Consider the following 18,615-nt stretch of genomic DNA (forward strand, 5'->3'; position numbering starts at 1 on the left):
TTTAGGGTGGGTGTAGAAGAAAGAAAATAAATGATAGAGCTTGTGGGTTTTTTACATATATACATGCCAAATAAATACCGTGCACCTTTCCCAATGAGCCACTGATACAAAGAAGAGAAGTACGTACTTACTACATGCGCTCATGTGCTAACAAGGGGTATGTGAACATACTTGACTTCATGAATTATGCAAACACCTAAGTACAAACACACATACATCTCTTAATGAAATACATGTAACAATGATTACATCAACCCCAAACTATTATACAAACACATGATAAGAATCAACATGAACTGATTAAAAAAACTCCAGTAAGCACACACCCCAAGCAGAACCACTGCAAAGGAAGAAAAATGCATGTGCAAATGCACTCTCAACACCCATTACAACCATGGGAAGGAGAAGACAAGGGTCTTAACTCAAGGAGGACCATCTCACAGACGGGGCATGAAACAAATGCTTGGAATTTCTGGCATTTTCCTGCTCTGCCAAACTTGATATGTGCCATTTTGTTTACTACTTTTACGTCACAGAGGAGACCTCACCACAGACCACGGCTCTACCACAGAAGCTGCTGTACAGATCAGACACCAAGCATAGCAAAAGAGAACAGCAAGAGACTTTGGGTTGGGGAACACAAGGAAACACTGCAGTGCTACTCAGGTATAGGGACAGCAGACCTACCCTGCTGGTAGCACAGCTCACACTCATTGTGAGCATCACAAGAGCCACAGAAGAGACAAGGAGAACATGACACTCCTCGGAAGAGTCACTCCGGCCTCAGTAATTTCATTTAACCTCAGATTTGCAATTTACGCACTTAAGTTCAGAATTTAGACTTGGCTGCTGATCAATGGAGAAAAACAAGGTCCTGCAGAGCTCATCCCACTTATGATCTGAGTTTCAAGATGTTTCTCTGTCCCTACTGACCATGGATGGAGCCCTGGGCTTCCAGTTTAGCCATCGCTGAACACAGACTGTTCAGTCAAGTCTGGAAATACGGCACTTAAGGCCTCCAAATTTCCGCACTCCCTTTCTAACACTGGCTCACAGCACTTCACCATCACACGTTTCCAAACTGTGAGATGCTTAGATATTGTGAGATAATTTACATACTCAATCTGGATAAATACAACACTAACACAAAACATCAAGAGATTTATACAAAATAGAGAAAAAACAGTAAAGAAAAAAACTCAAACCAAACATGTCAACAATTATATTAAACCCAGCACAATATGTAAAATCTACACAAAAACAAGACCAAAAAGCAGAATGTTTCAAGAACTCAGTTCAAGACAACCAATTTAAAAATAGAAAACATGTTTTCAATGGAACTAATTCATACCACAGATCAAAAGATGGATGCAATTATATGGTGTAATATACCAGCATAAATAAAAAGCCTTGGACTTTCTCACACCCTGCATACAAAGGCAACGCTAAAAACTCTTTTATATTCAGCAATAATTGCTGGATCCCTTCTGTTCAAACAGGAGATATCAAGGTTACCACAGATAGCTGGCAGCAAATGATGAATTTTTAGTGGTATTCACAATGCTTTTTTCTATCAAGTATAGACAAGGGCAGGACCTTATAGCCTAAACTGCTGAGGGCCTCAAAAACTGTAGACTAGAAAATGAGAAAACATGTGTTGCAAGGAAATCTCTAATTTGAACAAAATCAGCCTCAAGAGAAAGAGCAAAACAAATGTCAGACTGCATTATAAACAGAAAAGCAGCAAAATATCCACAAGCAGTAGAACCAGCTCCTAACAGAACTGAAGACAGACAAAGCATTGAAGTTAAACGTGAAGAGTTTCCAATTGCACAGTATTACAGCTGAGACTTGACAGGAAAATAAAAAAAAAATAAAAAAAAAATCAAGAGATTAGACGGACTCTGTTCCTGCACTCAGCCTAAGTTAACACATGCACAAACAGAGAACTTTGCATCACTTCCTGCGGTGTCACCATACAACAGGGAAGAGAGGAACAAGTTATAATTACCGCTGGAATTAAGACTGAGAGTTTTATACACAATAGCCTGGAACTTCACCCACATGTTGCATTAACAGTGGGGTTTGTGTGTAATGCTTTTATTATTCTAAAGACTGGAAAGGGAAAGAACAGTTTGGCTGTGGGCAAGCGTTTTGATTGCTTGTTAGCACGCTCCAGGCAAAGCCAGAGATACCTCCTAGCAATTGCATTACTCACCACTCCTCAGATCAGAAACTTACATCCAAGGCTTTAGAGAATCCCTTTTTATCTGTCTCCATTAAGAGTCCTCCAATTTCCACACCTGTGACCTCTTTGAAGCTCTATGCCTGTTGCTGTAACTGGAGCAGGGAACCTCATTTAGTTTTTGATGTATGTAGGATCTTGTTAGCTACCAACTGAAATGGCTGCCTTTGGCTGGGAATTCCCACTCTGCTTTTGTAATGTCCTTGATAGTAAGATTCAGAAGAAAATCATGATTTAGTACTTTGTTAGCAGACATGAAGCATTTACCTACTGTGCACTCACCCTGGAGCAGCAAGTTTGCTGTAGACCAGCACCTTCATAACTCTTCTAAGGACAGAGGGCAGTGGAGGCACAGGATGTCTGAAATCCAGCACTGACCTCTCCTCCTTAAAAGATGGAAGAAAAGTGGTTTGTTTTTTTTTTTAAAGACAGTGTGCAATGTGAAAGAGGCTTCTTTTCTCTTGCATTTAAAAAAAAAAAAAAAAAAAAAACACCAACCAAAACCAGAAAAGTCTAATGCGGAAGCCAAGGGAGTCTCTTCTAATTTCTTGGATGGCCCTGAATTCATCAGGTGAGGATATCTTAAGGCAATGTGAATGCCTTCACATACGTAACCTGTCAGCATCACTGTTTATCTTCTCAAAGAAAGCTGGAAGAAAGATGCCAGAAGCTGAGGAGGAGACTTAACCTCAGTCCCATCATACGGCTCATCCTATGAGCTGTATCAGATGGGATCATACAATGAAAACACCATTTTAGGTTATCTTTGTATCTCAAGCGCTACCATCCAAAATCAATATTTTTTAATTTACATACATATAAGCTAGGAACAGGAAAGATATTCAAGCCTGGAAGGCATCCTGTCTCCTCCCAGGAGGAAGTCTTGTTACCTACTGCTCAAACCGACACATAGGGTGGAAAAAGGTAATTTACAGCTATCAGCAACCAAAAGCAGAAGTTTAGAGATGAACACAAGTTCATAAGCTTATTAAGAATGTTTTCAAAGCAGGATTTCGATATTATGACACTGAACAGTAAATCTTCTGGTCTGGAACAGAAGCTTTGTAATCCACTTTCTCCTCTGGTTCCGACTAATGCAATTTTGTCCTACTCACGTGGTACTCCAAAAGTCATTTCCCCAGCTTCCTCCTCCAACCACATCACCCTCTTCACTGGTACCATTTTCTGTCACATCAAGCTCAAGTTGTTTATCCTCCTTTTAATAGCCTATCCCTTGTACTCGCCATTCACTTACCAAGTCAACTTCTGCCTTATGTCAGTAAAAGATGCCAGCTCTATTACTTACTTGTATCTTCTAAAGGACATGGTTTTAGGCTCTGCTGTTTTCTTTTTTTTTTTTAATAAAAGAAATCTGCTACTGTTACACTTACAGAAAACTGACAATTATAAGGCTATCAGTACGCTGGGGTGCGGGACTGATACACCAAGACATATTATCCTGTCTTGCTAGGCTCTCTTATTTGTCTGAGCTCAGGTGTCATCTCCTAGGTTTATATCCAGATCCTAAGCATGCCACAGAGGAGACTGGTTTTCCCCCATCTAAAAAACATCCAGAAAGTACGCACCACCACTCACGAGAACCATGCATGCTAAAACTTGGGGGGGCACCCCATAACCCAGGCCCCGAATTCACCAGTTCATGGAAGGTGAGCCTGACAAGCTGAATTCTCCCCTGACTTAACACACTGCAATAACAGATCCCTTCTTCATAGGCAGGAGAACTCCAGAAATAAATGGTGCCCTCCTCATCTCTCCTATTCCTGGAAGGCAGGTTTCCAGGACTACCTGGACGGCAGCACTACCAGACCTGCTGCGCAGCTGATCTTGGACTCTGCCTCACATGAACAGAAAGGAGAACGCCGCAGTCGGGCTCCAATCTCAACAGCAGCGGCGCAGCAGGCTTGCTGCCAAAGCCCAGAGCTCAAGCCCAGGCTTAACACTTAATGTAAGCAGAGCCTTAGGCAGTCAGGTGCTGTAGTCATACAAACAATAATAATAAAAAGTAGTCCTAATGGAGCTCAACCGGCTCAACTTATTGAAGAGAAAGAAGGCCTTTGCCCACAGCCCGCAATTACCTACACAGCAGATGATCTCTCAGCAACACAACAAAAAGCAGGCATGAGTGGATTCAGGGGCTAGAAATCAGCATTCGACATAGAAATAAAAGGCAAAGTGTTTTACAAGGGAGAATAAATATGATCTGGAATAAAATACCAAAGGATATAATAGACTATTCATCTACTGGAATGTATGAATAAAGACTTGCTATCTTTCAGAAACACAATCACTAAGTCATCCATAAGTTTTGGGGCTAATTACTGTGTGCAAATTCCCTTACAGCCTAGAGGATCATAATGGTTCCTTGTAGTCTCAAACCAGACTATAAATGAAAACCAAGACACATACACCATGTGTCCTCAGGAATTGTTCTGCCATCCCACAACTAGTATCAGCATGATCTTAAATTAAAAAAACAAAACAAAACAAAACCAAAAAAACACGGTGCAACTCTTTCCAAGGTCAAACCAAGTCATTACACAAAACCCAGTTTCACCTCTGCTCCAACAGGAACCCCAAATGCTAATCTGCTCCACAAAGCACAGGCCCAACAGATCCACTCACTGTGAAACACAACTCCATGGCACTGCCAACTTCATGCTAGTCTGCGCTGAACCCAGTGTCCACACGCGTGAAACCTGATTAGCTTTGTTCAAGTGAGTTTTTTCCCCTGTAAAACCAAATCATGCTATGTCACATAAAAGTACTGTTTTGAACTGCAGATTACTGTACTATCTCCAATGCAATACTGTTTTCTCCCCTAGCACCCCTCCAATTTTTCCAGTGATATTTGGTCTGCAGCAACCAGTGTTGTAAGAAACACATTATGAAAACTTCAAGACCTCCACTGCTTTTTCCAGCACTATTGGTCTACAATCCAGAATTTTCCACATCTTCCCAGAGGAACTAACTGAATTTATACTATTAGAAGAATGCCTAAATTTGCTTCAAGAAAATCTGACTACACAATGTTTTTTCCCTTTTCAGCACAGAACAGAGGAAGAAGAAAAACTACATAATCTACATGGATTTCCCGGTTAACTTAATATGACAAAAATGCAAAACTCAATTCCAGCATCCTACACATCCACTGATCTTCACCATGGCTTTCACCAGTGCTGAGCAAAGTGGCAGCCTCTGGGGCAGCCTGTGCTGGTCACAGCACAACCTTCCTATTACAAATGCTACATTATTGTACCAGGCTACAAGTACAGACACAGGGAAAAACCCTGTCTAACACAGTAACTCCATGGGTTGATGTTTGGCACCTACTCCCTCCCACATTCCCCAATAACCTAAGTACATAGTTCCAGTTAACACATGCAATTGCCGTTAATCTAAACAATTCCATTTTCTCTTTCAGGGAATGAATACTCACTGAGGAATGCCACCTGCAACAGGGTAACCATGATAGCTGCACAGCCCACAATTACCATGAAAAGCCCCAACCTCCTATGAGGACAGGGCTGTTAAGATCCAACCATGGGGAAAATACGCAAGTAGAAATCATGCAGGCTAGAAACAAAGTAAAAAGTTGCAGACAGCAAGGAAGGAATGTTATTCCAGAAAAATGTACAAATAGCCTGTGAATGCCTCCTTGCAAGTATCAGCCTACCTGAAGCCAAGGAGGCCTTGAGCCTCATGGGGAAAGGCCATTGAAAGTTACAAGCAAAAAATTATTACAACATCAGACCAGATGGTGAGTTAACATTCAAAACAAGGACATCATTGAGGGACACCAAATGGAGCCCTACACAACTCCTCCTGTTGTGTGGAGTCCAGGGTGGCAGGGACATCACTGATGTCTTCACACCACCCTTCATATCCTCGCCCAGGCATAGGTGACAGTTACATGTCCAAAGCTCACACGTGGCACAAGGCTTTGCCCTTTCCACCGACAGCACCAAGGAAAAACGGCAGCCAGAGGGCACTGACTAACTTTTTTCCCCACACTCTTAAAATCTTACTCTGTCTTTGGAAATAAAAGAAGACGCACAAATTCATTTCACGCAGATTTTTCATTTCTTTGAACATTCATCACAGAACGACTTTTGAAAACTACAAACTTGAGTTTGACTTATTAATGTGAAAGGCTTCCTATGCCTGACAAAATGAGCTGATAATAAAGGATGTTTAACTCTTCTTTGCCTTCACATGTCCATGAAAACGTTGTTAAAGACAAAAAGCACAAAATGTTTTTTTGAGATTACCTTTACTGAAGCTGTAATTTTTCCTCAACACATAGCATGGTAAGTTATTTACACAAGACGACTGTACATACTTTAAGTAGAGAAAATTAAGGATGATTTACAAAAATGAACACTAACTTCTATTTACTCCCAAAAAATGAAAACTAGTAGTAGCTCATAAAAACAGGAAAAGATTTTTACCAGGATGCTTTTAAGCAAATTATTTCAGCTATATACATGTGCAAAGAGCTTACTATAGCTGCAACTATAATAGGTTGAATTTGTGTCATCCATCAGAAACCATATAGGGTCTAAATGAAAACATATACTGTAACACAGGAGAAATGCTGACAATTAACTTCTACATGGAAACAAGAGGTATTCATTAACATAACGAGCACAGGCCTCGGGTTGCCAGGAGCATGAGAAGGATAAGGACAAGGACATGCAGGGGAGATGAAATAATTAAAACTGGCAGGCATCTCAGGTCTGTCAGTGACTCTTCTTGCACAACACCTAAGGTTTTGCCTGTGACTATAATGGAAAGCATCCTCTTTAGCTGAGAATGTGCAGAAGAGCAAATGCCCTAATAACTACTCTTGATCCTAACCTTCAGAGCTAATTGCCTCATTCAAACTCCTGGTGTTTTAGCCCTGATCCATAGTAAACTCTGGCAGCAAAATAATTAATTTAATTAGCTACATTCTTCTGAAGCTGAGTAATTTTAAAAAAAAACAAAACAAAACAAAAAAACCCAACAACTGATGAATTCTCTAACTCTTACCCTGCCAGGAAAAATAAAAAACAGAGCAAAGTCCTGAACACGCTCATCAAGCACACAGTCAGGCAGCACTGTATCGTTCCCCCCAGCAACATCACCAGCCTGAGCACCTGCCAGTATTGCTGCTTTCTACTAAGACAGTCAGCTGTGCTTTGGGAATGGGACCTGGGCACGCAAACCGTAATAAATTTTGCCTGGTGCCTCAGTGGTAGCAGCTTTCAGTCAGAGGCAGAGAAGGAAACAAGATGCTACATCCCCCATGAGCTGCCATCTGATACACCTGCTTTTCCCATGCAGCACTAACAACATTGAGAAAGGCAGAATCAGAAAAATCAGCAAGACAGCAACTTTTATTTGCATTTCAGACACTCAAGTAAACAGTATTTTCTGTCAGGTCTGCTGGAAAAAAATGCGATTAAATTCTTTTTACTATTTCAAAATAGTTGAACTGAATATTTAGTGAAGTCTTGCTCAGAGAGAGACAGACCTTGTCTCTTACAAATGAATTTAATTTGGTTTTTATTTCCACTGACAGTACAAAAAAAATACATAACTATATATTATGGGGACTGAAGTTTTTCTTTCCATTCTCACCAAACTCTGCTTAGCTGTACCAAAAGGATTCAGATTCCACCTTCCAGCCGTTACAGCAAGCTTACTTACATCATGTGTTTGGAAAGGAGATTTTTCAACAGAGGAAGCGAAGCGCTTAGCCATGCCGTCCAAGACTCCACGGATCAGTGACCCTCAGCAGCATACAGACCACCACCGTGACATCACACTTTCCACAACATGGCTCGCAAAGATGCACATACCAAGAGAATCTGGAGTTTCAATCTTTGTTTATTTGTTCAAAGAAAGTTGGTTTTCCTTCTTCTTTTTGGTAGCTTTATAAGGTTTGTTTTGCTTTGCTTTTTAAGAGCTGTATTACTTTCAAATCTTACGTTTTGAAACTGAGAAAACTAGGTGGACCACCTGAGACGAAACATTTCGCATGCAAGCACTCACCAGTGATAGCAGCAGAAGACATGCTGATTAATTCACACCATATTAGTCAGGGCTTCCATTAACACAACTAAGGGCTCATCAAGGAAGGAAAATGTGAAACTGTTCCATTGCTGTTGCTCTGCTGGAACACCACATTTTAATCACTGGCTGGAGTATAGTTAAGTGACACAAGGGAGAGAAATGCTTAACAGAAGATGAAAATAATATAGACTCAGCGAAGACAAATGCTTGATCTAGGCACACCCAATCCACCTCCTGCTTCAGCTTGTAACAGATTCATGATTTAACCAGGTTTCCCAACCTGCTGCCTGGAGAGGCCCCCAGTCTGGGACGTGGCGCCAGACAGCAGCTGTGTGGGTCTGGTAAAATTTGGCACAAGAAACAAAATGGTCAAATATTAGAGATGCCTAAATTTCAGAGGAACCCATTTGTAAATTACAGTGACACCCCCTGCCTTTTTTTTTTTTTCATCAACAATAATCTACAACCCACAAAAATGTCTGCATCAGTTTCATGAATGGTGCAAGCAGAATGTCACAGGGACACAGTTCTCAAAGAGGTTTCCTGAGTTAGAGTTTAGCCTCCTGCCATTCCAGGTATCACATTACTTAATTTATTTAAAAAACAAAACAAAACCACAAACCAACAAACAAACAAAAAACCACAACAAAAATCAGCTTTTCACTCCGGTATAATGTTAGGGGATTTTTGTCTTGATTACCCCTTCTGGAAGACTGTTTCACAATCCTATTCTGCTCTGATTAAAACCTTTCTGTAATTTTCAGCCTATATTTTCTCATAGCAAATTGAAACCCAATTATATTCCACTCTGAATAGCTTATATCCTTTTTTAATGTTTGTTCTACCTTTGATGCATTTGAGTTCCACACCTCTGCAATATTCCAGGCAAAAAATCTTCACATTGCCCAATAAGCATAAGTATTAATTTCTCATCTCTCTCTATAAAAAAATAATAATCTGTACCTGATACATTCTAATCTCGTGTTTACTTTTCCTTCCCCCATTACAGTGGCTGCTCACCATCACCTTATTTCAATTAGTACATTCTAAGATGTTGCAATTTACTCTTGGGCTCCTAGCTCCTATTACAATTTCTTGTTACTAATCCCCAAGATAATGAGTTCTGTGTTACCATCAAAGTCTTGACACTATTACTGTGCTATAATGTGTCACATCAAGGCACATGTATTTTGCATAGTGGTCCTGTGAATCATTCAAAGAAGGTTACTAAACTGCAAGAGAAGACCTTTAAGAATAGAAGTCAAATAAATGAAGACATAAATCTGGACTGAAGAAGTCACAGAGCAACATACTGGAGGGAATGACCCCACTAAAAAGCCCCAATGCACATACCAGAAGACTTCACATTATGACTTGAAAAAAGCGTGTCCACTAACACCAGCTACAGAGGAAAAACCTCCCTAAGAGAGACAGGGGATTTCATTACATAAAATTTCAAGAGACATCAAAAGAAGCTAACTTTTAATAAGGCAGTCTACTGCCCACAACTGTAAAAAAAAAAAAAAATCACCACTGAAAGACAAGCTGCCTACAAAACAAAACTGCGTCATCTCCTACCACAGCATGCAACAGACAGCACTTGCATCTCTTCTCTTGCTAGAAAGTGTATCAGATATCAGCACTGAAACTCTCAGGACTCTTTCTAATTTCCCTATTATTCAGAATGAACTCATGTGAATGCTCCAGCCAGTGCTGCTTACCAACAAAAACCAGAAACAGGACTGGAGATAGGTACTGAGGAGAAAGCAATCATACATGATTTTAAAAAAAGAAAAAACACATCTCTTCCAGAGATCCTCTTTCACAGCGCTCCTGGCAGTCGGCAAGCTTTGGATGCTAAATAAAAATAAATAAAAGCAGGAACATGGAAGTTATCAAATTACACCCTAGCACCTGCTCTGTCCCACCTGTAACATCATCCTTAGTTTACAGCAGCATGCTGAACATACTGTTTTACTAAAAATGACAAACGCTGATCTCATTTAAAAAAACCTTAATCTTGAAACACCATGTGAGGAAAATTAAAGACAAATCCAGAGCAAGTTTAGTGTTTTCTCATCATCTATGGAAGAGGTATTTAGTTGTTCATGCTCAGGGCTAGATTAAGCCATCCTTACACCCAAATTGTTTGCTTATTTGTCCCTAATGAAAGTTTATCCTTTAGAGAATCGACTCTTAAGAAAGCAAATTATTTCTTCCCTCTTACAAATTCTACAGGCTCCTTAGCAAAGCATGCAAAGGCTGTGTGCCTCCCATGCCTGTAATGGATGAAACAGTGATGAGTAACAGCCTAAGTGACTGATGAAGTAGGATAGGTATCTTAAGAGAGCAGAAGCAGAAAGTAACAGGGGGAAAAAGTGGATGTACAAAACAAGATTTCATGAGGGAGGGAGTTTGATTTATATTTCATATAAAACCAATTTTTACACCTATGTGAAATAATTTTTTTATTATTTCAAGCACTCCCTGACAAGTCAAGAATATTTTTAATGAAAATAATAGACTAAAACAATAGCAACATGGCTCCAACCAAAGGAGGATACTAAAACACATGTCTGTCAGAGACAAAGGAAAGCATAGATTCTGCCCTAAAGAGCTCACAGTCTGCTTTTACTAACATACATTGGATGAAGTGGTATTTACATAGTACAGGCTTAGAGAGAGATGGCTCTGTTTTTTAATCTATAAAAATAATTTTCTGAAGTTTCAAAGTAATTACTGACAATGACTCTTGAAAACAGACATGAACATACAGCAATATTTTAAAAGTTTAACATAAAGATACTGGATTGAGTAAATTGTGTGAGAGAACTGCTTTAACAGATTTGGAACCTAAGGATAACTGCTTGATTCATTGTTTGTTAGAATCCATCAAAGTTGCTTGGTTTATCATAGCTCTTCGTTGTTGTCAAAAGATTTAGTGAAAGGTATTTTTCCACTACTTTGCACAGCTTTTCAAAAGCTGACAGGCACACAGCTGAAGAAATCCATGGTAGTGCCTCTTTTTGTGTCCTGTAAGTCTTGCTGGACCTGTCTCACTTCCATGCTGTGGGTAAGGCAATAACTCAAAAAGTACTGAAGTTTTCACTAAGTAAATCACTTCAGAATTACTCTAGTATAATTGTGTACGTGAACAGCTGGAAGAAAATGGAAGTCAGAAGGCATTTTAAATAAATAAAACTGATGTTCCAGTAACGAATTTACTCAGCTACAGAAGCAGACCTTCATCTTCCAAAATACATTAAATTTCTATATATACCATCCTCTTGCCAAGGCCCCATCTGGAATAGGAGAGCTCTCTTCACTCTTCATGACCAGGAAAGGTCATCAATCCAAACCTACGTGCATGGAAGGCTGGCTTGTTTCTCTGTTCAGGCTAGACCACAAAGTAACAGAGACCTGTAAACACCCCTGTAGTGGTAAATCTGCACTTTCAATAAGAGCATTATTAAAATACTATCAACTGTCAGTCTACATAGTCTATGTTCTGCCATTTCCAACCCTACATATAGACGAGAAAAGAATTAAGACTTTGCAGCTTCGTTTTCATATTTTGAAAAGCCACCCATTATCAGTCCTGCAAAAGATGAGCAGAAAACTAGGAACTTAACGGGACAAAAGAATAAAACTGACAGTGGTATTAAAAGTACATCAAAAAACAAAGACTGGACATTAAAATGATATCCATAGAAACTGCCACAAAGTACATAGACTAGAGCAGGATCCTGAAACCAACAGTGTTCTAGTGAAATGCTGGGATTGTCCACAGGAAAGCAATTAAAGGATCTGATCAATAGCTGTAACAAAGTCCTGAAATTGTTTTCATGTCCCTGTATAAAAATAAACATTTAAGAAATAAATGAGTAACTTCTAGATGCACTTTTTGCTTTTTGACAACACCATTTTAAGTGCTGGACATTAATAACTTAGTGTAAAACATGAACAAATGTTATATTACCCAATAAAAAACAAACACAAAAACAGACAGACACAGAAAAAATCCCTATCCGTTTCTACTTCATATGCTGCAAATGATTTTTCAGTTACTTACATTTAGACTAATGCATTCCCAAATCGAGGACCTTTTTAAAGTCATAATCTAGCACACATTGAAAAAACCCTCAACACTTGCAATTCAGAAACTGGACTGCAATTCTACTAAGTTTCTATTTCTGTAGTTTCCATTTTAAATAGTTTCAACTTGTGTTTGATCTCTTGTCCTGCTGGCTTTTTGAAGGTGGGGAAAAAGAGTATGCAATATGCACACAGTATAGAAAGATGAGCTTCTCCACAAAACCATGAGAGACTTAGGACAGACGTCCCGTTTCCAGTACTGTTAAACATTTCTTTAATGTAAATTACTACACCTCTTTAAGCCTCAGTTCTCAGTCACAGAGTTGTGAAGACAAATTGGTCAATGGTGTTAGCTATTCAGACACCAGCATTGAACATTTAAACAAACAAAACACCCCATCACACAAGTCAATTAAAGAACTACTGGTAAAGAACAGGCCAGACTGACACCCAGGCCTAGGAACCCAAAAAGCGGAACTTAGGGGACCAAGTTCTCAGTTGTTCATCACTTCCCAAGCAGGTGCATTTAGGAATCCAGTTTAGCATTATATCTTTACTGTGTGAAGGATCCAAGGAAAGGATACATTCAGACTTGTAATGAATATAAAAAAAACTAATGAAATTGCTACCTTGTCAATCAGGTGAAGGCTGAGATAGCCAAAAATAACACGAAGAGTTCCAGTTGAGCAAAGAGCATTCATCCACTATATCAACTCTTGAAATAAAGATGTCAAAAAAACCCCCACCTGTGTGTGTGTGTAAAGTGGGCGAACAGCAAACAAAAACTTGAACAGGCTTCCTTTGCTCTCACAAACTTCTGAAGAACCAGGAAAGAGTAAGACTGGTGAAGTCAGCTGCTTGTTACTGTGTGAACCAAGACAGTTTTACCTGCCCCCAAAACTGCCAGCATCAAAAAGTGGTAAAACAACATTGCAAATTACCTTCCCTCAGCCCTTACAGGCTTTGCACATATGTATTCTCATGCTACTAATGAACACAATTCCGTAAATCTAATCTCAACAGTTAATCTTTACAGTATCAAGCTTCATTAACCAAGGTGCAGCACAGCAAAAAGGCCTGGTATTGCAGGCATAGCAAGCGGCAACACTGCACTGGTGGAACTCCCTCAGTCAAATGTCAGACAAGGCAGAACGTCATGAGATTTTATGCTTTAGAGTCATTTAACATTTACACGCATCTCAGGATTCGCTATCAGCAGTTCAGCTAGCCTTAGACTTATTTCTTACTGTGCATTTAAAATCTTGGCTTTATTCCACATCACTTGCATTGCACACAAGCAAGTTGTCTATACTGTGACACGTTACCTCATTTTTATTGAGTACACTTGCTCTTCTGTCTGTGGGCAATTAACTCAATTTGCAACAAATAAAAGTTTCAGCAACCAGTTTACACTCCTCATCAGACTTTTGGCATGGGTTGCAAAAAGCCTGCCAGCAAACTATGGCCACAAGCAGCAGTTGTTTTCACCAGGGTATTCTTTAGTGAGATCCCTCTCCTAATACACTGTAGACATACCCAACATACTGCAGCTTTTCAGCTACCTCTGCTCTGTAGTTCTCTCACACAGGAGAGGGTATACCCTGTAAGACGTGTACCAGTGGTATGCATTTACTAGAGGAATGACTCCAAAATACACAGTGCAGCAATCTGCTCAAGAACTTAGTATAGGCTATTTCAAATAAGAGACCACTTTGTCCCTCTCTGGCCAGACAAGCAAGACATGGAATAAAAAGGGCAGAAGCAACTGCAGCCCTTCATACACAGCAGTTGACTGAAGAAAAGCTGTGTGTTTTTCAATACTACCTCACATCTTCTCTAAGTCTTTTTTCTGAAAGATAAACAGAAGATCAACACTGACGCCTCTGAAGACACAGTCTATTTTCTAACGCACACATGCTTTATTGTTGTCCCCCAGGCCTCCCCCTAAGCAAACTTGCCCGGATTACCAAAAAGAGGGGCTCCTGGACAGCTGGACTGATCACTCTGATCAGGCAATAAAACTGTAAGGCCGGGGCCACAATTTGAAGAGGGAAGATACTTCCTTACTGCATGCACATATTTAAAAAATACTGCCAAACTGAGTTCCATGATTCTCCACATGCCAGAAACATTAATTTAAATTAAACTTACTTTGTTAATTTTCCTTTTCCTCTTTATATCTTCTCTTTGCCCTCTAAATTATTCTAGTCTGTGCATTAATCCCTTGCCGAATCTTTCTCATTGTACCACTTGGATGCTCACATTTGCCTGGAAAGCTTCATTTTGTCTCAACTGGAGTCCTTCTCTTGAGAGGACGCAGCCTGTTATATTGCAATGTATTACCTTCAAAAAAGAGCCTGAAGACAAAAAGACACCTCAGGACTTAAACAGTCCATTGATATTCTGTTGCAACCTTTATTTAAACAGCCAATTTGGCTAAGATGGCCTAAACAGACAGGGAACAAATCAGAAAGATTAAGTGTATGACAATGACAAAACCAAAATTCCATCCCAGATTGCGGTAACAGCTCTGAGCAGCATTTCTGCCTCACATGGGAGTGTTTTAATTGTGCAGCTGGAAATTAAAATTCTATAAACTGGTGTTTTTATTAGAACAGCAGCCCTTCATCACATTTGGGCACTGTTTACTGAAGAGCTTACCATATGACCAAGCCGGCAAAAGCACAGGAAAAGCAGAAAAAAGAAGCACAGAGCAAGTCACTTGCCTAATGGCACACGCAAGCCTGTGGCAGGGCCAAGAACTGAACATAAGCTTCCTTACGTATCAGCGTATTGCCTAAACTAAGACAACAGAGAATGTTTGTTCAGAACTACTTCCCCAAGCACTAACTGGACAACAGCTATCACACATCATATCAAAAATTGTATGAAGAAATACAACCTTCTAACCAACCTGTCAGAAAGCTAACACTGACTAAGAAGCAGCTAGTGCCCAGACTGGATTTGCTCCAGCCTTCCTAGCTGTCAGTTCTGGTCATTTGAGTTCTGCCATGAGGTAACCTTTACAAAATTCAGCTATTCTGAGAATCAGGAAATTCACTTACCCACAATATCATTACATGGACAGCTCTTAAAGCACAATGAAAAAAAATAAAATATTATAAACAAATGTCTCACAGTCAAGTTTAATAAAAGACAGTAATACCTTAATTTTCTGGTGAATATGCCTGAGTGAATCTGCTGTACCCATGTCCATGTTGTCACTGATGCACACAAAATCCAGCTTCATTTTTGTGTCCAAGTTTAACATCTTTTGGATTTCCTTCCTTGTAATCACAATGACCTCTAGGACAGAGAAAAGTGGGATGAAATCAAGAAAAAAACCTCTGAAATATATTAATCACAAATACAATACACTCACTTTTTATTTACAAAGCCTGATGGAACTTTCAAAAGGCTTGAGTAACATGACTTGGTTCTACAATAAACCAAGCTCTTTTGGCAACAGTAACTTTGGCAAAAGAGAAACTCCTACTGAATATAAAAACAACCTCCTCTTCTTTGTGTGGATGGAGGGTTGTTATTGAGAGAGACACATGGCATGTAGGTGGCATGAGTCAGCAAGGCAGAACAGAAGTATATTCTACCTTAAGGAGCAACCTCAAACCATATGTCCTCAAACAGACCAATGAGACCCTGCATTAATGTCAATGACACTTTAAAGCTTTGTCTTTTGCCCACCCTGATCCTGTATAATCCTCTGTGGACAGCACCACCAACCACAGTATTACAATGCAACTGTTAAACAATTTCTCAGCATCAGCTTGGCAAGGGAGTGGAGTAATATATGAGCAACAAACTCATTCCATCTACAAAAGATAAAAGGTAAATGCAAAAGGTAAATATTTGAAGGATATCAACAGTGGCATGAAAGCATATTTTCCAAAGTGAAGACTTTGGAAGAACAGAAGCTCTGCAAAGACAAGACTGAGAAAACAAAACAGCAAGAAATCTTTTGCCCTGGACACAAGAACTGGAAGGAAAAGCAAGAGTCAAACCCTCAAATTAAAATATCTCACCCCGTAAAAAAGAAACCAACACTGTAACATTGTACTCCACACGCAATTTTAACAGATAAGTACGGGAAATATTACAGCCCTCAGCCTAGGAAGCTCCTGTGGTAAGATGAAAACATGCTAAGAATAAATCTGTGTCAATCAAAACTGAACTCATCCTGAATCTATTAACAGAAAAGAGGAAGGAACTCTAAATGAGAATCGTGTGGCAGTTTGGTACCAGAGATACGGGAGGGCTTCCCTCCCACTCCCATACTAGATGGCAACTTGGATTCAAAACAGGCTGAAGAACCTATAGAAAGGAACTGAAAGCACACCTTGAATTGGGGAAAGAAGTTACTGATGGAGAAGCATAAGCCTAGGGAGCTGAACAAAGGCCTCCTAATAGTTATTAGCAGAGATGAAGCACTGGCAATTGGGACAGAAGGGATGCAGTGAATCAGACTGTGGGACACCTACTTACTAACATAAGCAAGTATGAGGAAATAAAAACTCCTATAATACTTAGAACTATGATCCAGGGAGAGAATTCATGCCACTGGAGTATTAACGCAGAAATATACAGCTTAGTCAGGGGACAGAAGCAAGACAGGAGCAGGAAGGTGTCAGCTTGCTTACTGAAGCTGCATATACAACCCCACATGTCCAAATTTTCATAAGGGATAGATGAGCTGAAGAGCTATGTGTGAGAACGGAGAAAGATTTGACCGTAACACCACCTACTAGTGGTCAAAAGCATCAGGTGGAAAAGGTTGTTTCTAAATAGTTACAAAGCGCCACACAAAGCACAAGACTGGATACAGAGAAGCTTTTAGCTACCCATGTATCCACATCACAGGATAAAAGTACGATCCTAGTAAAAAAAGAGACAGGAGAACAGCCAAAGAATGCAGACATTCAGACAGCAGACTTCAACAAACAGGCAAAAAACAATTCCAAGGGAAAAAAAGTTCTTAAAAGATTTCTTAATGAAGCAAAAGAAAGGCAAAGTCTCAAGTTTGAGCTTTGTTTTGCTCTTTCACACTGAAACAGTAAGAAGCTGACATGGCTAACCACAAGCTGACCTTTACATCTTCACAGAGAAAAGAAGCAGTCAGGAAAAAAGCCATGTTCTCGGGACAGAGTATAAAATAATTGCAGTCATGCAGGAGAAGCAAGAACAGAGAAGCAGAAACGTAAAGGACAAATACAAACACAAAAAAACAAAGCCACGAAAAGCATCAGGAAGAAGTTTTATAAGCAGCAGGGAGAACACCACAGAAAGATTTGGTTCACCATTCAAAAGGTAAACAAAAACCTAAATCCAGAAAATACTGAAGAACCTCACTATATACTAAACACTGTTTTAGTCCACCCATGAAACACGGCCCACAGGCGTTACAAGTCTGCCACTTCCCCCTGCCCTGTTTCGTCCAAAACCTAGCACTTGGCTCCATGCTGCAACAAGAACTAAATGTCTCAGACAGAGCAAGTAACCCTGAACTTCAGGCCAGACTGAAACAACAAACCAATAGATATCCCAAGAGAGCTGACACACTTCTCACACCACTCTCATTAACGATTCACAGAAAGAAATGTGAGACTCCCAGTTAACAACACTGGAAAAGACACCAAAATTAGGAAAAGCATATAGATGGGAAAAGCCTTGGTGAGGGGAGAAGAGGGGGAACGGGGAGAAGGCACAGGAGGTGCAATCTAGAGTTAAGGGAATGATGTGACACGGGCCAACAGCACATCCCCAGTGCAGAGAAGAAACCTCCTGCTAAGGCAACCACCCTGATCAACAGGGCACCTACAAAAAGACACTAGAACAAGGTGGGTGATAAATAGGAGTGGTGGAAGTGGCCATGACATGCCTGAAGAGACCAGGGTAAGCACGTTGTCTCCACCGCACCCAAGCCACCGTCGCGGCTCACCTTCAAAGCCAGCGCGCTCCAGGAGGTTCAGCGGGTACCAGAGCAGGGGCCGGTTGCCCACCGGGAGCAACGGCTTCGGGATGCTGGATGTCAGGTCCGTCATACGGGAACCGCCTCCCGCCGCCATCACCACGGCCTGGAACTCCATTGCTACAGAGAGAGCACAGGGGCAGGATGTCACTCAACCACGGCAGAGCCGGGCAGGCCCGGGCCGGGCCAGGCAGAGGCAGGCCGGGCCGGGCTA

At 40.4% G+C, this 18,615-nt stretch overlaps 1 protein-coding gene across 1 annotated transcript in view; it reads right to left on the reverse strand.

The window, feature by feature from the left end:
* EIF2B3 (eukaryotic translation initiation factor 2B subunit gamma) overlaps positions 1-18,615 on the reverse strand; it is a 102,977-nt gene that overhangs the window by 84,072 nt on the left and 290 nt on the right. Inside the window, exons 2-3 of the mRNA XM_074597732.1 lie at positions 18,372-18,521; positions 15,585-15,724 (exon numbers count right to left, since the gene is read on the reverse strand). Coding sequence (XP_074453833.1) covers positions 15,585-15,724; positions 18,372-18,521 — 290 coding nt within the window. The remainder of the gene's footprint in view (positions 1-15,584; positions 15,725-18,371; positions 18,522-18,615) is intronic.

Source organism: Larus michahellis, chromosome 8 (assembly GCF_964199755.1).
Source record: "Larus michahellis chromosome 8, bLarMic1.1, whole genome shotgun sequence".
Classification (NCBI taxonomy): domain Eukaryota; kingdom Metazoa; phylum Chordata; class Aves; order Charadriiformes; family Laridae; genus Larus; species Larus michahellis.